The sequence below is a fragment of the Sander vitreus genome, chromosome 2, assembly GCF_031162955.1.
Source record: "Sander vitreus isolate 19-12246 chromosome 2, sanVit1, whole genome shotgun sequence".
In the NCBI taxonomy this organism is placed as follows: domain Eukaryota; kingdom Metazoa; phylum Chordata; class Actinopteri; order Perciformes; family Percidae; genus Sander; species Sander vitreus.
Window position 1 is genome coordinate 11,605,834 of NC_135856.1, and position 20,529 is coordinate 11,626,362.

Below are 20,529 nucleotides of genomic sequence, written 5' to 3' on the forward strand. Positions count from 1 at the left end.
TGTGTTAAAATCAGATTATAGTCAGCCACATTCCTGAAAAATGTATTTCTCTAGATATTCCTTTTTGACTGCTTATTCCAAATGGCCAGTATGCAGCACTGCATTTAAACTGAGTTGAAAGGGACCGTCCTTTCAAAAGACGAGGTAACCAAGGTGAAACCTCACAACACACAACATGATGGGAGACAAAAAAAAACATGCTTGGAATAAAAGTGATTACAAAAAAGCAAATAGGCTACAAGTGATGAGTGTGATGATATGCACACAAATTACAAATAATGAGGACCAGGTCGCTAAAATAGCAGCACCGCATCACATCAGGCAGTTTAACTTTGAGTAAAGAGGGTTTTACATTTACTTGATTTGACTGTCAACCTGAGCTGTTGTTCTCTTCAGAACAAAACACAAAGTCACACTTCATGTTAATGACACTGTCACACAGAGCCCTCTCCTGGTGCTCTTTTACTGTTACACTTTCATTTTTACATACTCAATGTGATTTTATTATTAACAGCCACACTGTTGCAATAAAATACACCTGGGCACTGTAGTCTGTTTTTAGTTGATCCCACAGACACTGTCCTGCTGCAGTTCCAAATGTTAGTTAATTTGCAGTTGGAAATAGTCCCCTACAAATGTACTATTTACTCCTGCTAAAAACTACATTGCCCAGCTGGACATTATTAGACCTTTTTTTTATTAAAACAAATGTATATATTTGTGACCCATTATTAAAGATTAAAATCTTAAATAGAAAACATTGTGCTTTAGAATAAGTGGGGAATAGACAGACTAATGTATTGTTGGTTTTGGTCTCTGTAGAGGATTTGTTCACGTAAGAAAATATAGAAAAACGCCAGCCTTTTCATGTCAGCCTACTAAGTGACTTTTTATTCTAGTCACCCAAATGTTTGCAAATGTCAAAACTTACACTTTAGGCTTTGCCAATCACATGGAATATGGAAACAAAATGTACTTATGAAAATTAACCAAATTATAAAAGTCCTTTGTTTGCACAACATATTCAAAATATCCCACACAAGCTCAGTGTAGTCTTCTTTTATGAATCCCTAGGATTACATGAATTACAAGAATGCTAGAGAAAACTGATTATATTTACTTTGCACCTTACAAATAGAAGTGCCTTTGGTATAGTCTTGGACATGGCACACTAAAAGGTTTCTCACAGTCATTGAAACATTAATACAACTTGGATATGACAATTTATGTTCTTGTCATTTTTTTTCTTGTTGTGTTTTATTATGTAAAACAACTTGTCACACTCATTTGTCCCTGTAAGACCATCACTGAGTTTCTACTAAATACAAATTTTAATCAATCATCAATACATAACATTTTCCAAGAATGTAGTGATCTTATACCATAGCACAGCATACAGTAAATAAAGAAAAACAATACAATACTATCTAATAAATCGTTTTGTTGGAATTGTTAATGTGGCAAGACACTGCAGAAAACTAATGGTGATTGATTTTTTTTTTTTAAGTGCAGCAAATAGCTATAAGTTGGAATAACCTTTCGATATTCTACAAAGTGCAGTGCGATCCACAGCTGAGGTCTGATCCTTTTACAATGTTGCTCCACCTTCTTTCTGACACATCACAGCAATTGTTGTGTTCTTCTATTGCTCTCAATCATCAGAGGAAGAAACTCTCACGCACCCTCCTAAACCTCTTTATCAAGGTAAGCAGCATTACATCTGGCCTCAAAATAAAACCTATGTAGGCTCAGAGTAAGGAGAAATACTACATGCTAGGAAATCCTGAAAGTTTCTTGTTTGTCTAAATTGTTGACGTATATGATTAGTTTAAAGTGCTCATATTATGATCATTTTCAGGTTCATAATTGTATTTAGAGGTTGTACCAGAATAGGTTTATTACACCATATTTTGTTGTACTACACATTGCTGCAGCTTCTCTTTTCACCCTGTGTGTTGAGCTCTCTGTTTTAGCTACAGAATGAGACATCTCACTTCTGTTCCATCTTTGTTCGGAGTCACACATGCACAGTACCTAGGTAAGCCCTGCTAGCTAGTCAGTTGCAGAGTATGAGGGCGTGCCATGCTAGCAGCTAGGCGAGCATTATAACGTGTGTTACAAAGTGACGAGCATTAGTCACGGAAGTAAAGGCTGGACTACATTAGAGCTGTTTTTTTTCTGTTGGAGATGGTAAGGACTTTGGGCCTTTTCACTTTGTAAACCTATAACGTGCACAAAAAAGATATATAACACAATAAAGGAAAGGGTAAAAGTGAAAAAGCATAATATGAGCACTTTAAAATCAAAAAGAGCAACTCAACTGCAATTACAAAATAAACTAAAACAAGCAGAGTCTAGAGTGCTGCTGATATTTTGAGCAGCTGTATTCTGAGTTAGTCTATTTTTTAGATTCAGAAAAGGGTCATCTATCACAGTCATTCTGAAAGTCAGATTATTCGTTGTCCTATTTAGACTGTCAAAAAGTAATAAAAAAACAATGTTGTGTTATTGCAAACATAATGTATAAAGACTATGTTAATGTAATGTCTTGTACTTTGTGATGAGTTTAAAAACAACTACGGTAAACCTGCACTAAATGTTGGAAGAGTGTGTGTGTTTCTTGGTTTTATGTGTGTACCAGTTAAAATGTGGCGTTGGCTTGTCCCATGTTAAGTTAAAAGCAATATTTTATTTGACATTTTTAACATGTTTAAGAGTTGAATCATCCATCATGATTACAGGTTTCGCCAGAGAAAGTAATGCCTGGAACTCTAAATGCAACAGTGTTGATCTGGTGGTTGATTCCTGAACAGGTGGACAGGTTGGACGAGATCTGCCATCTCATCCACTCACTTGGGTGCTTCTCAATCCCAAGAATGCAACTCTCAGGGAGAACATTCTTGCTAATCATTCTTAGAAGAATGAAATCACAAGTTCACAAGCACACACAATGCTTTTGACAGTTGAGACGATGTGTTCTTGCTGGCATACAGAGGTGAAGTCCCTCCCCTTCTCGTGGACCCCATGGGACCTTATTTCAGAAAAAATATCTATGATTGTGAATGGGGAGAAACAAATTATTTTTTTGATCACGTTTTAATAGAGGCATGAATTAAACATGTGATGTTGGTCAATTTAAAAGATCATTTTGCAAGTAAGGAAAATCGTAAAGTAAGTAGCTTCAATGCCACCAAACCAGCTATCTTTACACGCCATGGAGAGAGAGGGTGTACTTTAACAACTGGCCTTTTATTGATTTAAAATGCTGTACAACTTGATTAGCAAGATGTCACAGATTAGAGAGAAGCGATGGTTTAAAAGTAGATCACACATTCGTAACTCCTCTATTAAACATCTTCACTTCACTACATTCAGAGTAAACAGTGGAACTGTTTTTGGATTACGAGGACCTATTCAACTTCCTTATTACCATATATTCTTTTGCTTACCGGCTTTTTTCTTGCTCCTTTTGCAGCTATCATGGAAAATGTACCAGTCCCCGGCAACCAAATGAACTGTAACGTGGTAGTCTGCGTTGAGCCTGGCAACCAATGCAGTAAGAGATAAGGGACTTTTATCTTACTTCACCTGCATATTTTACTGTAATGTAGCTTTTATATTCTTGAGTTATTCCTGTCATTTCAGTCAATGTGGTAGGAGCGTTGTGGAAGCTTGTTCTTTAAACCTTTCTCAAGATCAATGTCTCCTTCTCATTATCAGTTCAACAACCTGCCTTCCCTCAACAACAACCTCAGGTAGTTCAACCTGGTGAGTGTTTCTCTTCAACTGTTTTGCACACGTTAAAATAACTTTAAATTTGCAGAATAATGCAAAAAGTCAGAGAGCTTGGAGTTCATTTCATTTCATTTCAAACCTTTATTCAAAACTCGTGGCCCATTGAGGGAGACCCTCATTTTCAATGGGGCCGAGTGCACAGCACTATTATTATTAAATGTAGTCTTATCTGCATTTAGAACAAGCTTAAAGCAACACTATGTAACTTTTAGCTGCAGCTGTAGTTCCAATGAAACAACCAGTAGGGGGACCAAAGCGGGAAAAGTTACATAGTGTTGCTTTAAAATTTAAAAGTGCAGCTTGCAGGTCATTATACGCAACTTGCAGTCTTTCAGTTGTATAGAATCAGCTACACAATAGACAATATGGGTGGGTATCACCAGAGGCCTCACAATATATTATCCAGATATTTATGTCACGATACAATATTATTGCGATTTTAAACATATTGCAATATTCTGCGATATATTGCAATGGATTATCTTTTATCCAACTTCAAATATTCTATAATAATAATAATAATAATAATAATAATAATAATAATAATAAATATTTCAAATTATGTTCCCAAAGGAAAACTTTGTCAACAATAGTTTTATCTAAAAAGATAAATTTCTCTGTATGTCATCTCAGTTCAATTTTATTGCTGCAAAATGGAATTGCCAAGCAGACAAACTGACCAACACATATATAATAATATTGATCGATACTTGGTGTTTGTGTATTGATACAGTATTGCATAGGAAAAGATCATGATATTATGCTATAGCAATTTTCCCCCCACCCCTAAAAGACAATGGTGTCATCAGCATAAAAATGGGCTTGGCCATTTTTTTTTTGCGAAAAGGATTCATTTATGAATAAGCTTAAAAGGACTGGACCCAGAATTGACCCTTGCGGAACACGCCTTTTGGCAGCCTATTCTTTACACCTTTCTCAAGATAAATGTCTCCTTCTCATTACCAGTTCAACAACCTGCCTTCCAGTTCCAACAACAACAACCTCAGGTCATTCAACCTGGTGAGTGTTTCTCTCCAACTGTTTATCACAAGTTAAAATAACTGAAGAATAATGCAAAAAGTCAGAGAGCTTGGAGTTCAGTGATGGGATAGTGAGGTGTGGATGGTAGCTGTCTGTGGGAGTTACAGGATGTTTAGTCTTATCTGCATTTAGAATCAGCTACACAATAGACAATGGTGTCATCAGCATAATAATGAGCTTTGCAGTATTTTAGGGCAAAAGTAATATCATGTATGTATTAGCTAAAAAGGACTAGACCCAGAATCAACCCTTGTGGTACACCCTTTAAGATGGGTAACACATCAGGTTTAAAGTTCACAGTTTTCACACACTCCCATCAAGATAGCTCTGGAAGAATTTACAGGCAGTACTATTAATACCAACATTAAAAAGTGTTTGTAGGAGTAAGTTGTGGTCAACCGTATCAAAAGCTTTAGAGAGATCAACAAACAAGGCAGCACAATGATCTTCCTATCTAAGGCATTTGGAATGTCATTTGCGACTTTGGTGACCATTGTGACTTTTAAGTCCATGTGGTGGGAGCATGTTGGCACCTTGCTAATTAAACCTTTCTCAAGATAAGTCTCCTTTTCATTACCAGTTCAACAACCTGCCTTCCAGTTCCACCAACAACAACCTCAGGTCATTCAACCTGGTGAGTGTCTCTCTACAGTTGTTTCTAACAAGTTAAAATAACTCAAATGGCAGAATAATGCAAAACGTCAGAGAGCTTGGAGTTCAGTGACAAGATGGTGAGAAGGTGTGGATTGTAGCTGTCTGTGGGAGTTACAGGGTGCTGCGTGTCTCCCTCACAGTAAACAAGATGGCACAGCAGCGGCCAACTGACCTCCATCTTATTTTATCTGCTCTTATATTCTTAGTTATTCCTTTCATTTCAGCCCATGTGGAAGAAGCCTTTTGGCAGTTTGTTTATCAACTGTTCTTTAAGCCTTTCTCAAGATAAATGTCTCCTTCTCATTACCAGTTCAACAACCTGCTTACCAGTACAACCAACAACAACCTCAGGTCGGTCTACCTGGTGAGTGTTTCTCTCCAACTGTTTTGCACACGTTAAAATTACTTTGAATTTGCAGAATAACTCATGGAGCTTGGAGTTCAGTGACAGATGAGATGATGTTAATTGTAGCTGCCAGTAGGAGTTACAAGGTGTTGCGTGTCTCCCTCACAGTAAATCAGGTAAGGCGGCAGCTGCCAACTGATCTTCCTGGACTGATGACGTGTCCTCACTGCCAAAACAGTATTGTCACTAAAGTCGAGTACACAAATGGTTTGCTCACCTGGCTGATCTGTGGCACACTAGGAATCTTCTTGTGAGTAGAGCCCAACACACACACACACACACACACACACACACACACACACACACACACACACACACACACACACACACACACACACACACACACACACACACACTACCAATACATTGAAACATCTCTAAATCATTTACAATCTACACAATGATACGTGATAAAGTATTATTTTTATCTTTTTTCTGATACTCGTCACCAGGATCTGGCCTTTCTGTCTCATCCCCTTTTGTGTGAATACCTGCAAGAATGTGCAGCATTTCTGCCCCGTCTGTAACAACCTTGTGCACATCCATAAACGCATGTGAAAAGCACAGCAGTGTCCTCTCTCTTTAAAATATGCAAAGGTGTTGTAAAAAATCTAATGTGAAAAATCATGATCATATTTTTTTCTTGACTTGACCTAAGTAAAGTTAATTCAATATAACAAACCTCAGTGTTAAAGTTAAGCAACTATGAAGGATGGTAAATATTATACTTATTTTACTTAAATTAAAGCAACACTAAGGGCCCTGACACACCAACCCGATTATCGGCCCTCGGACAATATTCAAGTCAGTGACTCGAGTCTGTTCGGTGTGTTCCGTGCCACCGTCCGTCGGAGGAGCTGTCGGCCTTCATTTTGGCCGACCTGACATGCTCAGTCGGAGACAGGGCAGTCAGGACACCGGGAAATGGCGAGCGGATGAGCCTCTCAAAATCTGACGAAAATCTTTTAAACTGACCTTTGTCGATCTAAAATGAAGACAGATTCAACAACTGTATGGCCTATTTCTTGCTTAAAATGTTTTCAGAAAGACGTTTCGGTGGACTATTTTAGTACAATATGAGATCGTATTCTGAACAAGCCGCCGACAGTCTGGCTGTGAATTTCTGGAGGAAAAAGACCCACATGATGCGTTCGTCCTATCAGCTGCCTGTTTTCATTTTCTGGGAAACAACACAGAGAAGCGCTGCTTCCTACTATAGAGACGTATTACATTTTGCACAGCGCAGAGCGTACGCTCAAGTTGGCGTCACCTCATTGTGTTTTGAGGCATTTCTTTGGACCTCGGGGACCGGACTGATCAGTCCGACTGCCTTTTCTGCCGACGGTCGGCCGTCTGGTTGGTGTGTAACAGCTCTAAAGAACTTTTCCCGTTTCGGTCCCCCTACAGGGTGGAAGCGGAATTGTCCTTTACATTACATTGTCCAGTTCATTCGAACTACAGATCCAATGCAATGTAATTTTAAAGACTATAAAGAAATTACACAAATGATTTGGCTTTGCATTTTCATTTCAAGTAATTATATTGATTTAATTTTGATTGTATGTTGAATGATATGCTTTAAATAACAGTTATTTGATATGTTGACTTAAAAATGATTTGCTTTTATTGAAGAAATATTTCAACGTGAACAGAATCAGAATTTGTGGGCCATGAGTCAAAAATCTTTGTTTAAAAGCAAAAAAGGTTTGTACAATATTCCAGTCAACATTTATTGCCCACTGTATTTCCGAATTAGCGTTACCAAGAGGTTAAATAGATGTGATGAACATTTTGCACAGACAGAAAATCATTCATTTACAATAAGAGAGTGCATTATAGATGACTTATTGCATTTCAAGTGTTGCATACGGTAACTTTGCCTACTTTGGATGTCTCATGAGATAAACCGGGTATCACTGTCACTGTGTCACGAGCCAAAGTATTAAGAGTCTGTTGTAGCAACCAACGTAATAATTACTTTGATTTATTTAGCGCATTTCATGAAACCCAAGGACGCTTTACACAGGTACAGGGGGACAACGGAAAAGAAAATAGTAAGCCAACACAAACACAGACTGAAAATAAATAAAAACCTGGAGCTTAATGGAAGGGGGACGTAATTTAATATAGGTTACTGAGTTAGTATTGACGTACAACCACATCGCGCATTGTAAAATTATTTTATGAATGAATGACATAGACATATTACATACCTAAGGGCCAATTCGGGGTGGGTTTTGAATTATTTACAATCCCGTAATTGTCTCCATTTCTTGAAAGCCCGACCGGAATAGACTCAGATTTTTCCCCATTGTCTGTCACTTTCCCTTATTTTAGTTGTTCTTCATTTAATTTCTTTTTTTCTGTAATGGCCCTGCCCCAGTATCAGCCAGAACTACAACAGATAACTTCTAAAATAAAATGAAAATATAATTAGGCCCATATATAAGAAATCATCAGAATGTGTTAGAGAGCTGTTCTACCTGTTGTAAATAATTTTGGGACTTTGTGAATTTTTTGATTTTGTAAAAATCGGACCCGTGCAAAGGCATTAATAAAAACTATATAAAAATAGTGTTCTTTTCACTGTTAGTCTCCTTTGTCATTACAGGTCATTTATGATCATTAGATGAACAATTACACTGTTTCAGAAACATTATAAAGTTACATACAGAGGCTAAGTTAGATTTATTGATTAAACTCATTCTGTTAATAGAGAGACTTCTATACCAATAATAACCAATTCATTGCTTGTACCATTAAATTATTCAAATTAATAAATCACCAATTGATCAACAGGAAATGTCATTACTGAGATCAAATTGCAAACCATGAAGCAAATAATTATTTATTGCACATATTTATTTCATCTGTATTATCACAATGTGGTTGAAACTGCTAAAGCAGATCTCTGTCAATATAGATGGTACACTATGGCCTCATAGTTCCAGATTTATAAAAAATAAAAGCCAATAATGTTAAAATCTAACTCCTAGAAACACTGTTGGTGCTTTTAAAGAATGTGAAAAACATTTCTTCTTGGATGTCCACAAACCACCTGAAACCTAACCCTGACAAAACTGCGCTGCCTTTCCTTCCAGGGAAGAGCTCTCCCGTAACACTTTACAATAAGGTACACAAAAATGTAGTTACTGAGGAATGAATGAGGAATGAATAAGGAATTAATGAGTAACGAATGGTTAGTTAATGATTAGTTACTGATTGACTGATTCAAGCACTAATGATTAGTTACTGGTAAACAGACTGGTAGCTACTGTTAGATGAATGAGTAATGAATGGTTAGTTAATGATAAGTTACTGATTGACTGATTCAAGCACTAATGATTAGTTACTGGTAAACAGACTGGTAGCTATTGTTAAATGAATTTGAACTGAATTGAATTTAATTGAATGCCTTTATTGTCATTGTACTTTACAATACAGCGAAATTAGAATAACTAGACCTAAGTATTCAAAGCTCTGGTAAATGCCAAAAGACACAGATTTACAGCTAAAAACATAATCATATAAAACAGCAACCCCCGCCCTTCCTAGTAGCGCAATGTACACAATTGTCCTTCAGTACTCTGTCTGGGTTTGCCGTATATTCTTGGGTTTTCTCCGGCCAAATCTTTACCGGTCCACTCAGCGAACAGATGAAGTGGCTGAGAACGATGACGTTGAGGTTGTGCGCTAGTTTGAGTTGTTTTTTTCCAGCTCGCCGATAGTGATGAAGGAGTTAGATAAGGTTATTTATTTAAAGGGCCACCTGAGGAGTTTTGGGACCTTTATGTTGAAAAGCCTTGACCCTCTCCTCGCCAGTAATAACTTTCCTATGACCCTCTCCTTATGTGTTAACTTGCACTTAGCAAAGACATACAGAAACCATTTGATTTTTTACAGCCTTTCCAAGACATGAGTTAACCTCTGCATTCTCATCTTACACATCACACTCCTCTGTTATGGTGTGGTGGCCATTTCAGTAGATTTACTCACTAGCATAGTTGTGAAAACACAATAAGCATGGAAACTAAATGCACACTTCCTGCATTACTGCATTACTTCAAATACTAAGTTACTCCTCTAGTAAACTAGTATTCATATGAAATAAAACAATAAAACATTGAGACCATTCAGCAAAGCACACTGGGAAATAACAATTCAACACTGGTTGCTATGGACTCGTCACTAGGCTTCCTCAGTCGTATATTTAGCACATAGGTAAAGCTGCCGAAGCTGAACATTATATTCCAAAACATATATGTTTATTTTTAAAGCAGATTTTAAATTACATTGTAACAATTTAACAATTCGCCCTTATGAAATCCAATCGCGGCACGGTTGTCTTGGAACGCAATAGACAAACTAAAATGTAACAGTGAACAATCAGTATTGGACCTACAGTCTGTTGAGATGCCTCTCCAAACTCACCATAAAACGTTAAGACACGTTGAGAAAAAAGATCCTTATTTTGCCGTAATCCAATGACAATGAAAAAAAAAAGTAATCCACAGCGATCAGTAGATCCACAAACAGAGTCACGGTGTATCCAGCAAGGCGTCACATTCACCAGCCAGCTCCAAACAGGTGAACGAGGCCTCTCCACTTCGCCGTTTAAACAAAGTGGAATAAACGTATAAAAGTCCAAATCTACACAAAACCCGCAATCAATTAGTAAGCTGACATCACATGTCTATACATGGCATTTAGGAAACCTTTATTGCAAGGTTGGCACGGCAAGATGTCCAGACTAAGTCCAACTTTCGTTTTTTGCGTCCTGCTGCTCCCATCGTCAGCCAGGTAATATTTTTTTTACTAAAGCAGTATATGAAATCTGATGTATTACCTACCACCATTTAGTTGTTTTGTGTTATTTAAGATATTTATAAAATATCTGGTCATGCCAGATATAATTAATTATTTCTCATTTTTTAAACAGTGCAATTACCCGTTTCAGCCACTAGGGGAGCAGTGCTCCCTCTGCCTCCCAGCAAACTCATGGGTCAGACCCATCTGGTAGCGAAGGAGGGCAGAGACTAGAGCTACATGAAAAAATATGCACCAAACAAGCCACTTTGAAATGTTGCTTTTTTCATGAATACAAAAGTTGGGTGACCCCCCCTCCTAGACTAAAAAGTGTTGGGTGACCCTCCCCTCAACAAAGAATAAAAAGACATGACCCTCCCTTATTTTCCTCCGGTGGTCCATTCCATAAATGAATGAAATGTACGAGAGTTTGGTAGGACCATGCTATCTGTTATTACCATCCATTGGCTAGAGATCTAACATTACTGTAAGCTGTTTCATAGTGCGATAAGAAGTATTAGCAGGGACAGACATAGAAGGCTTGATATATTTAAGATTAGCTCTCCTGGATTTCGGTCTATTGTTGATTATTACTTCAATATGGGTCATTGAGGGAGATGAGAGATAGACCTTCACAGCAGACAATTTGCCATGTCATAGTAGGAATGGCGCAGGTGTAATTAATGACATTAATGATGGCTGCATTTCAGGTATTGTGCATGCTGGACAGGCTGGGTTTACTGAAATACTTAATTGGGGCAGAGCTGTTAGTAATTAGTAGTATTAGTATTATTAACCTGTGTTTTTCCTCCTATTTTTCCTTCAAGTCAAAATGTGTGCTGGGAAAAAGGTCTATTCTGTAATCCAGTCTTATATTATTTTAAATTCTACACTGTATTAAATGGAAAAGAGGCCAATAAATTAAAACACGACAGATATGGAATTTTTGAGAAACGGAAATTCACCAATTACCGATATGGCGGCCGATATAGTGAATTTCTGAGCTGGAATGAAAATGGACCATTTCTATTTGGATTGTGCACCGATGCAATGGTACATTAGACAAACAGAGTATTACATTGTCAACCAATTCTATAAATTAACAATGAGAAAATAAAGAATAAATAAATATAATTAAATAGCTAAATAAATATCAGTATTGCACGTTAATTGCTGACCATGCTCTGCTCGACAAACAAATAAATGACACCATTTCTGTATCACTCTAAGCATTGTTTTCCGCATTAAATGTTCTGTTAAAATGTTTTCATCTCTGAAAACACAAACGCAGATACCAACAGATACAGATGTGCAGCATTGCATTTAAAACTGAGTTGAAAGGTGCAGTCCTTTCTAAAGACAAGGTAAATTAATCCTGAAAACACAACACAAAAGATAGGAAACAAAAAGACCTGCCTGGAATAAAAGTGATTACGTAAAAGCAAATACAAGTGATGAATGTGATGGCACACAAACAAATTATAAATGATGAGGACCAGGTCGCTAAAATAGCAGCACCGCATTACGTCAGGCAGTTTAATTTTGAGTAAAGAGAGTTTTTCATTTACTTGATTTGACTGTCAACCTGAGCTGTTGTTCTCTTCAGAACAAAACACAAAGTCACACTTCATGTTAATGACACTGTCACACAGAGCCCTCTCCTGGTGCTCTTTTACTGTTACACTTTCATTTTTAAATACTCGACTCTTAAGAACAGTCACACTGTTGCACTGTGTGACATGTTCCATTACAATGAACCTGGGCAGTGCTGGTTTTCAGCTGATCCTACAGACACTGTCCTGCTGCAGTTCCAAATGTTTGTTCATTTGCAGTTGGAAATAGTCCCCTACAAATGCACTCTTTACTCCTGCTAAAAAGTACAGTGCCCAGCTATTTGAGGACATTATTTGGCTTTTTTTATTTAAAGCAAAGTATATATTTGTGACCCATCATTAAAGATTCAAATCTTTAAAAAAAAACTATTGTGCTTGGGAATATGTGGGGAATAGACAGACTAATGTCTTGTTGGCTTTGGTCTTTTTAGAGGATTTGTTCACATAAGAAAATATAGAACAACGCCAGCCTTATCCTTTAAAGTTTTTTCATGTCAGCCTACCAAAGTGATTTTTTATTCCCAGTCAGCCAAATGTTTGCAAATATCAAAAGTTACACTAGTGATCTAATACTTGAACACAGCATAGAGTAAATAAATGAAACAATACAATACTGTCTAATAAACAGTTTTGTTGAAATTGTTAATGTGGCAAGACACTGCAGAAAACTAATGGTGATTGTTTTTTTGAAAGTGTAGCAAAGAGCTATAAATTAGAATAACAGAATAACCTAAATTCTACAAAGTGCAGTGCGATCCACAGCTGAGGTCTACACCTTTTCACAATGTTGCTCCACCTTCTTTCTGACACATCACAGCAACATTTTATTTGTTGTGTTCTTCTATTGCGCTCAATCATCAGAGGAAGAAGCTCTCACGCACCCTCCTAAACCTCTTTATCAAGGTAAGCAGCATTACATCTGGCCTCAAAATAAAACCTATGTAGGCTCAGAGTAAGGAGAAATACTACATGCTAGGAAATCCTGAAAGTTTCTTGTTTGTCTAAATTGTTGACGTATATGATTAGTTTAAAGTGCTCATATTATGATCATTTTCAGGTTCATAATTGTATTTAGAGGTTGTACCAGAATAGGTTTATTACACCATATTTTGTTACACTACACATTGCTGCAGCTCCTCTTTTCACCCTGTGTGTTGAGCTCTCTGTTTTAGTAACAGAGTGAGGCATCTCACTTTTGTTCCATCTTTGTTGGGAGTCACACATGCACAGTACCTAGGTAAGCCCTGCTAGCTAGTCAGTTGCAGAGTATGAGGGCGTGCCACGCTAGCAGCTAGGCGAGCATTATAACGTGCAAAATAAATGTAAACTCAGATTAAGGAGAAATACTACATGCTAGGAAATCCTGAAAGTTTCTTGTTTGTCTGAATTGTTGACACATGATTCTGTTGTTTAAAATCAAAAGGAGCAACTCAAGTGCAATTACAAAATAAACTAAAACAAGCAGAGTTTAGAGTGCTGCTGAGATTCTGTCTATGATGTCTATTCTTTAGATTCAGAAAAGGGTCATCTATCACAGTCATTCTGAAAGTCAGATTATTCGCTGTCCTATTTAGACTGTCAAAAAGTAAAAGAAAAAAAATACAGTGTTGTGTTGAATGGAAACAAAATGTATTAAGACTATGTTAATGTAATGTCTTGTACTTTATGATTAGTTGAAACAACTACAGTAAACCTGCACTGAATGTTGGAAGAGTGTGTGTGTTGCTTGGTTTAATGTGTGTACCAGTTAAAATGTGGCGTTGGCTTGTCCCATGTTAAGTTAAAAGCAACATTTTATTTGACATTTTTAACATGATTAAGAGTTGAATCATCCATCATGATTACAGGTTTCGCCAGAGAAAGTAATGCCTGGAACTCTAAATGCAACAGTGTTGATCTGGTGGTTGATTCCTGAACAGGTGGACAGGTTGGACGAGATCTGCCATCTCATCCACTCACTTGGGTGCTTCTCAATCCCAAGAATGCAACTCTCAGGGAGAACATTCTTGCTAATCATTCTTAGAAGAATGAAATCGCAAGTTCACAAGCACACACAATGCTTTTGACAGTTGAGACGATGTGTTCTTGCTGGCATACAGAGGTGAAGTCCCTCCCCTTCTCGTGGACCCCATGGGACCTTATTTCAGAAAAAATATCTATGGTTGTGAATGGGGAGAAAAAAATTATTTTTTGATCACGTTTTAATAGAGGCATGAATTAAACATGTGATGTTGGTCAATTTAAAAGATAATTTTGCAAGTAAAGTTTTGGTAAAGGTTTGTCGTAGTACCACTTAGTTTTGTGGGAAACTGCTTAGTGAAATACATATCTTGTCTCGCACAATATACACACACACACACACACACACACACACACACACACACACACACACACACACACACACACACACACACACACACACACACACACACACACACACACACACACACACACATAACCAAAAAACTAAACCAGCTTTAAATAATGTACACACTAGTGTTACTAGTGTCACTTTTGATGATTTGTTCCATTATAATTCAAAACTTCAATGCCACCAAACCAGCTATCTTTACACGCCATGGAGAGAGAGGGTGTACTTTAACAACTGGCCTTTTATTGATTTAAAATGCTGTACAACTTGATTAGCAAGATGTCACAGATTAGAGAGAAGAGTTTAAAGAGGTTTAAAAATAGATCACACATTCTTAACACCTCTATTAAACATCTTCACTTGGCTGTGTAAACAGTGGAACTGTTTCTTGGATTACAAGGCCTTATTCAACTTCCTTATTACCATATATTCTTTTGCTTACCGGCTTTTTTCTTGCTCCTTTTGCAGCTATCATGGAAAATGTACCAGTCCCCGGCAACCAAATGAACTGTAACGTGGTAGTCAGCGTTGAGCCTGGCAACCAATGCAGTAAGAGATAAGGGACTTTTATCTTACTTCACCTGCATATTTTACTGTAATGTAGCTTTTATATTCTTGAGTTATTCCTGTCATTTCAGTCAATGTGGTAGGAGCGTTGTGGAAGCTTGTTCTTTAAACCTTTATCAAGATCAATGTCTCCTTCTCATTATCAGTTCAACAACCTGCCTTCCCTCAACAACAACCTCAGGTAGTTCAACCTGGTGAGTGTTTCTCTTCAACTGTTTTGCACACGTTAAAATAACTTTGAATTTGCAGAATAATGCAAAAAGTCAGAGAGCTTGGAGTTCATTTCATTTCATTTCATTTCATTTCAAACCTTTATTCAAAACTCGTGGCCCATTGAGGGAGACCCTCATTTTCAATGGGGCTGAGTGCACAGCATGCATTTCAACAAATTTAAATAACAACAGATAAAAATAAATAAAGCAGACATAAGAAGATACATAGAAGTAATTTATCAAGGACTTAAATTGACTGATAGATGGGGGAGCGACCAATTTTAAGGTGCTTTGTGCAGCATTCCAGCAATGTGGAGCAGCAAATGAAAAAGCAGTCTTGCCAAGCTCAGTCTGACTATGAGGGATCTCAAGTCAAAGCCATTCATTGGAACGAGTGTAAAATGTATGTACATATGGAGTTAACAACATGGAAATGTAATGGGGTAATTTGCTAAGAAGTGCCTGACAGATGAACACCAACCAATGAGCATTTCACCTACTCTCAAGAGATGGCCAACCAGTCATATCATACAAAAGACAGTGGTGAGTGTTACAACTTGCATCTGTAATAAATGTAAGGGCAGAATGATAGACCGAATCTAGGGGTTTTAATGTTCAAGACGCAGCGTGCCTATAAGTCACATCTCCATAATCGAAAACAGGCAAGATAGTAGCTTCCACAATTCTTTTCCTGAGAGATATAGGAAAGCAGGATTTGTTTCTGTACAACAAGCCAACCTTCTGGCGCAGCTTGCAGACACAATTATAAATATGATATTTAAAAGAAGATATTTGATCAATCCACATACCAAGGTACTTATACTCGGACACACTTTCAATACAAGAGCTGTTAACTGTAGTTATACAAGATTAATAGTGTCAATATTTATAGCATTTGTAAATACCATTAAATTTAGTCTTATCTGCATTTAGAACAAGCTTAAAATTTAAATGTGCAGCTTGCAGGTCATTATACGCAACTTGCAGTCTTTCAGTTGTATAGAATCAGCTACACAATAGACAATAGGGGTGGGTATCACCAGAGGCCTCATGATATGATATTATCCCGATAGTTATGTCAAAATATTATTGCGATTTTAAACATATTGCAATATTCTGCGATATATTGCAATGCATTACCTTTTATTCAACTTCAAATATTCAATTTAAAATGATGTCCCCAAAGGAAAACTTTGTCAACAATAGTTTTATTTAAAAAGATAAATTTCTCTGTTTGTTCATCTCAGTTAAATTGTATTGCTGTAAAATGGAATTGTCAAGCAGACAAACTAACCAACACATATATAATGATATCGATCAATACTTGCCATTTGTGTATTCATACAGTATTGCCTAGGAAAATATCACAATATTATCAGTTTCCTCTAGAATTTTTTTCATCAGCGGCAGGGGGGAAGGGTGGGATGGGGGGGTGTTGAACGTTAAAAAGTAACGTTACCTGAAAACAGCGTGTAGTTTCTTTTTAGCATGTCACATCACCAGTATTGGGAAGGATACTTTCAAAACGTATTCCGTTACAGAGTACAGAATACATGCCCAAAAATGTAATTTGTAACGTATTCCATTACGTTACTCAATCTGAGTAATGTATTCTGAATACTTGGATTACTTCCACATTGAATTGCATTTTATAAGTAGCAATGTGGCCATCACATACAGCTTACTAAACAGGCCTATTCTGGTGTGTTCTTCTGTTCCAACTGGCTGAATGTGTACCTAAACAAGCAGATAGATTTTTGTATTTGTAGTCCCGAACTGCATACTACAAAAATCTAACCGCAGTCTAAGCTACCATGAGCTAATTTTAGCTAACGTTAGCTAACATGTCAAACGGGGCTAGTCTTTCAATGGCTCTGGGGCTAGTAAATCAGCATGTAGGAGAATGTAAAGTCGCACGTCAACTATAAAATAGCAAGGTGACCAGTAAAACTACAGCAGACGACTGACCTTGGCTAAAAATAATTTACTTTAAGATGCTTCTTCAGGTTGGAGGTGGAGTAATTTGGACGCTGAAAGGAAGTTGGTTGCTGGCAAGCAGAAGTTGCACTGCAGTGCACAGTTATATTTCGTTCTCTCTTCTCTTCCTTTAATGTGAAATGCTGTTTGAATTTCTAAGATAGAAACGCATTCCTGCCCTGGCTCTGTTGTGCCGGTTCCGACTCCATCTTTACCTCTATCAGTGATCACGCAAATAGCAAATTTTTTTGTTTTCATATTGGGGATTCTGGGAAATGCATGGAGTTGGAGAGTGAATAAACCCGTAAAACAGAGAAGTATCGTCATGTAATCCATTGATTTCAACAATGTAACTGTATTCTAAATACCAACTATTTAAATTGTAACTGTAACGGAATACAGTTACTCATAATTTGTTTTCTGAATACGTAACGCTGGTACATGTATTCCGTTACTCCCCAACACTGCACATCACACTTTCAGTCACTATGACCACTACTACGGTCAGACAAATTGTGCCAAAATATGAACAATAACGTTGCTGTCAACGGGCTTATCTGCTAATGTTAGCTACCGACCGTTAACCTTGAAACCATCCAGCAAATAGACGGTACCGTAGGGTGCTGTTACCTGAAACTCGTGATTTAACGTCCCGCTCATTTTACACACAGTTTAACAACAAAACAAAACGCTGAGTTACCGCTATGTGGTAGGAGCCTTTTGGCAGCTCGTTCTTTACACCTTTCTCAAGATGAATGTCTCCTTCTCATTATCAGTTCAACAACCTGCCTTCCAGTTCCACCAACAACCTCAGGTCATTCAAGCTGGTAAGTGCCTCTCTACAGCTGTTTTGCACAAGTTAAAATAACTGCAGAATAACGCAAAAAGTCAGAGAGCTTGGAGTTCAGTGACAGGATAGTGAGGTGTGCATGGTAGCTGTCTGTGGGAGTTACAGGATGTTAAGTCTTCTCTGCATTTAAAACAATCTTAAAATGTAGAAGTGTGGGGCAACCTCTAGCTCACCCAGTAAGAGCGTGCGCCCCGTGTAGGCTGAGTCTTTTGCAGCGGCCCGGGTTTGAGTCCGACCTGCGGCCCTTTGCTGCGTGTCATCCCCCATCTCTCTACCACCTTTCCTTTCCTGTCTATCCACTGTCACTATCTAATAAAGGGAAAAAGCCCCCCCAAAAAAGTTTAGAAGTGCAACTTGCAGTCTTTCAGTAGCTAGTTGTTTAGATATGGTATCGATAGGTATCAGCTGCACAATAGACAATGGCGTCATCAGCATAATAATGAGCTTGGAAGTATTTTAGGGCAAAAGTAATATCATTTATGTATTAGCTAAAAAGGACTGGACCCAGAATCGACCCTTGTGGTACACTCTTTAAGATGGGTAACACATCAGGTTTAAAGTTCACAGTTTTCACACACTGGCATTTCCCATCAAGATAGCTCTGGCAGTGCTATCAATACCAACATTAAACAGTGTTTGTAGGAGTAAGTTGTGGTCAACTGTATCAAAAGCCTTAGAGAGATCAACAAATAAGGCAGCACAATGCATCTTCCTATCAAAGGCATTTAGAATGTCATTTGCGACTTTGGTGACCATTGTGACTTTTAAGTTCATATGCTAGGAGCATTTTGGCACCTTGTTCTTTAAACCTTTCTCAAGATAAGTCTCCTTCTCATTATCAGTTCAACAACCTGCCTTCCAGTTCCACCAACAACCTCAGGTCATTCAAGCTGGTAAGTGCCTCTCTACAGTTGTTTCTCACAAGTTAAAATAACTTAATTTGCATTTCTCAGAGAGCTTGGAGTTCAGTGACAAGATGGTGTGGAGGTGTGGATGGTAGCTGTCTGTGGGAGTTAAAGGGTGCTGCGTGTCTCCCTCACAGTAAACCAGATGGCACAGCAGTGGCCAACTGACCATCTTATTTTACCTTCATATTTTGCTGTAATGTAGCTCTTATATTCTTAAGTTATTCTTTTTATTTCAGTCCATGTGGAAGGAGCCTTTTGGCAGTTTGATCTTTGAGCCTTTTTCTAGATAAATGTCTCCTTCTCATTACCAGTTCAACAACCTGCCTTCCAGTTCCAACAACCTCAGGTAGTTCAACCTGGTGAGTGTTTCTCTCCAACGGTTTTGCACACGTTAAAATAAGTAGTACAGTGACAGGATGGTAAGATGATGGGAATTGTAGCTGCCAGTGGGAATTACAGGATGTTGTGTGTCTCCCTCACAGTAAATCAGGTGGTGATGGTGCAGCCACAGAGGCGGCCAACTGAGCTTCCTGGACAGATGATGTGTCCTCACTGCCAAAACACTGTTGTCTCTACAGTCACATACACAAATGGTTGGCTCACCTGGCTGATCTGTGGCACACTAGGAATCTTCTTGTGAGTAGAGAGCCTAGCACACACACACACACACACACACACACACACACACACACACACACACACACACACACACACACAACCAATAAACTGAACCAGCTTTAAATAATTTACAGTGTACACGATATGTGATAAAGTATTATTATTTTTTACTTTTTTCTGATACTCGCCACCAGGATCTGGCCTTTCTGTCTCATCCCCTTCTGTGTGAATGAATGCAAGGACGTGCAGCATTCCTGCCCCGTCTGTAACAACGTCATGCATGTTCATAAACGCATGTGAAAAGCACCGCAGTGTCCTCTCTGCTGAAGTACCAACAAAACATAGAAAAGTCATCCATGACTAAATAAAACATTTAGACAGGAGCCAAACCCCTATATGCAAACACATCAGATGTAGCCATTAATCCTGTGCACAATTGTGTCAAATGTGGGTTGTAACTGCATTACTCTGTACTTTACATATTTGTAGATAGAATATTACATAAGAGCTGGGATTTCTTCTTTTCCTTAAAATGTGCAATTGTGTTGTAAAAAATGTGATGCAGAAAATCGTGATTGTATGAAGATTGACCTAAGTAAAGTTAATTCAATATAACAAAACTCAGGGCCAGGGCCATGTACTAACGGTTTTGCGCCCACTTCAGGCGTATTTGTTTCGCAACGTGCACGTAAAAAGCATGGCGAGGTATGT

General features: G+C 37.9%; 1 protein-coding gene across 1 annotated transcript; it reads left to right on the forward strand.

Moving 5' to 3' along the window:
* The first annotated feature begins 1,635 nt into the window (after window positions 1–1,635).
* Window positions 1,636–20,348, forward strand: LOC144535349 (uncharacterized). The gene is made up of 10 exons (XM_078277773.1): window positions 1,636–1,704; window positions 3,476–3,556; window positions 3,721–3,768; window positions 4,762–4,815; window positions 5,417–5,470; window positions 18,219–18,269; window positions 19,135–19,185; window positions 19,512–19,559; window positions 19,683–19,836; window positions 20,013–20,348. Exons 2-10 carry the CDS (start codon window positions 3,481–3,483, stop codon window positions 20,116–20,118), a joined length of 642 nt encoding a protein of 213 aa, XP_078133899.1. The 5' UTR covers window positions 1,636–1,704; window positions 3,476–3,480; the 3' UTR covers window positions 20,119–20,348.
* The last annotated feature ends 181 nt before the right edge of the window (window positions 20,349–20,529 follow it).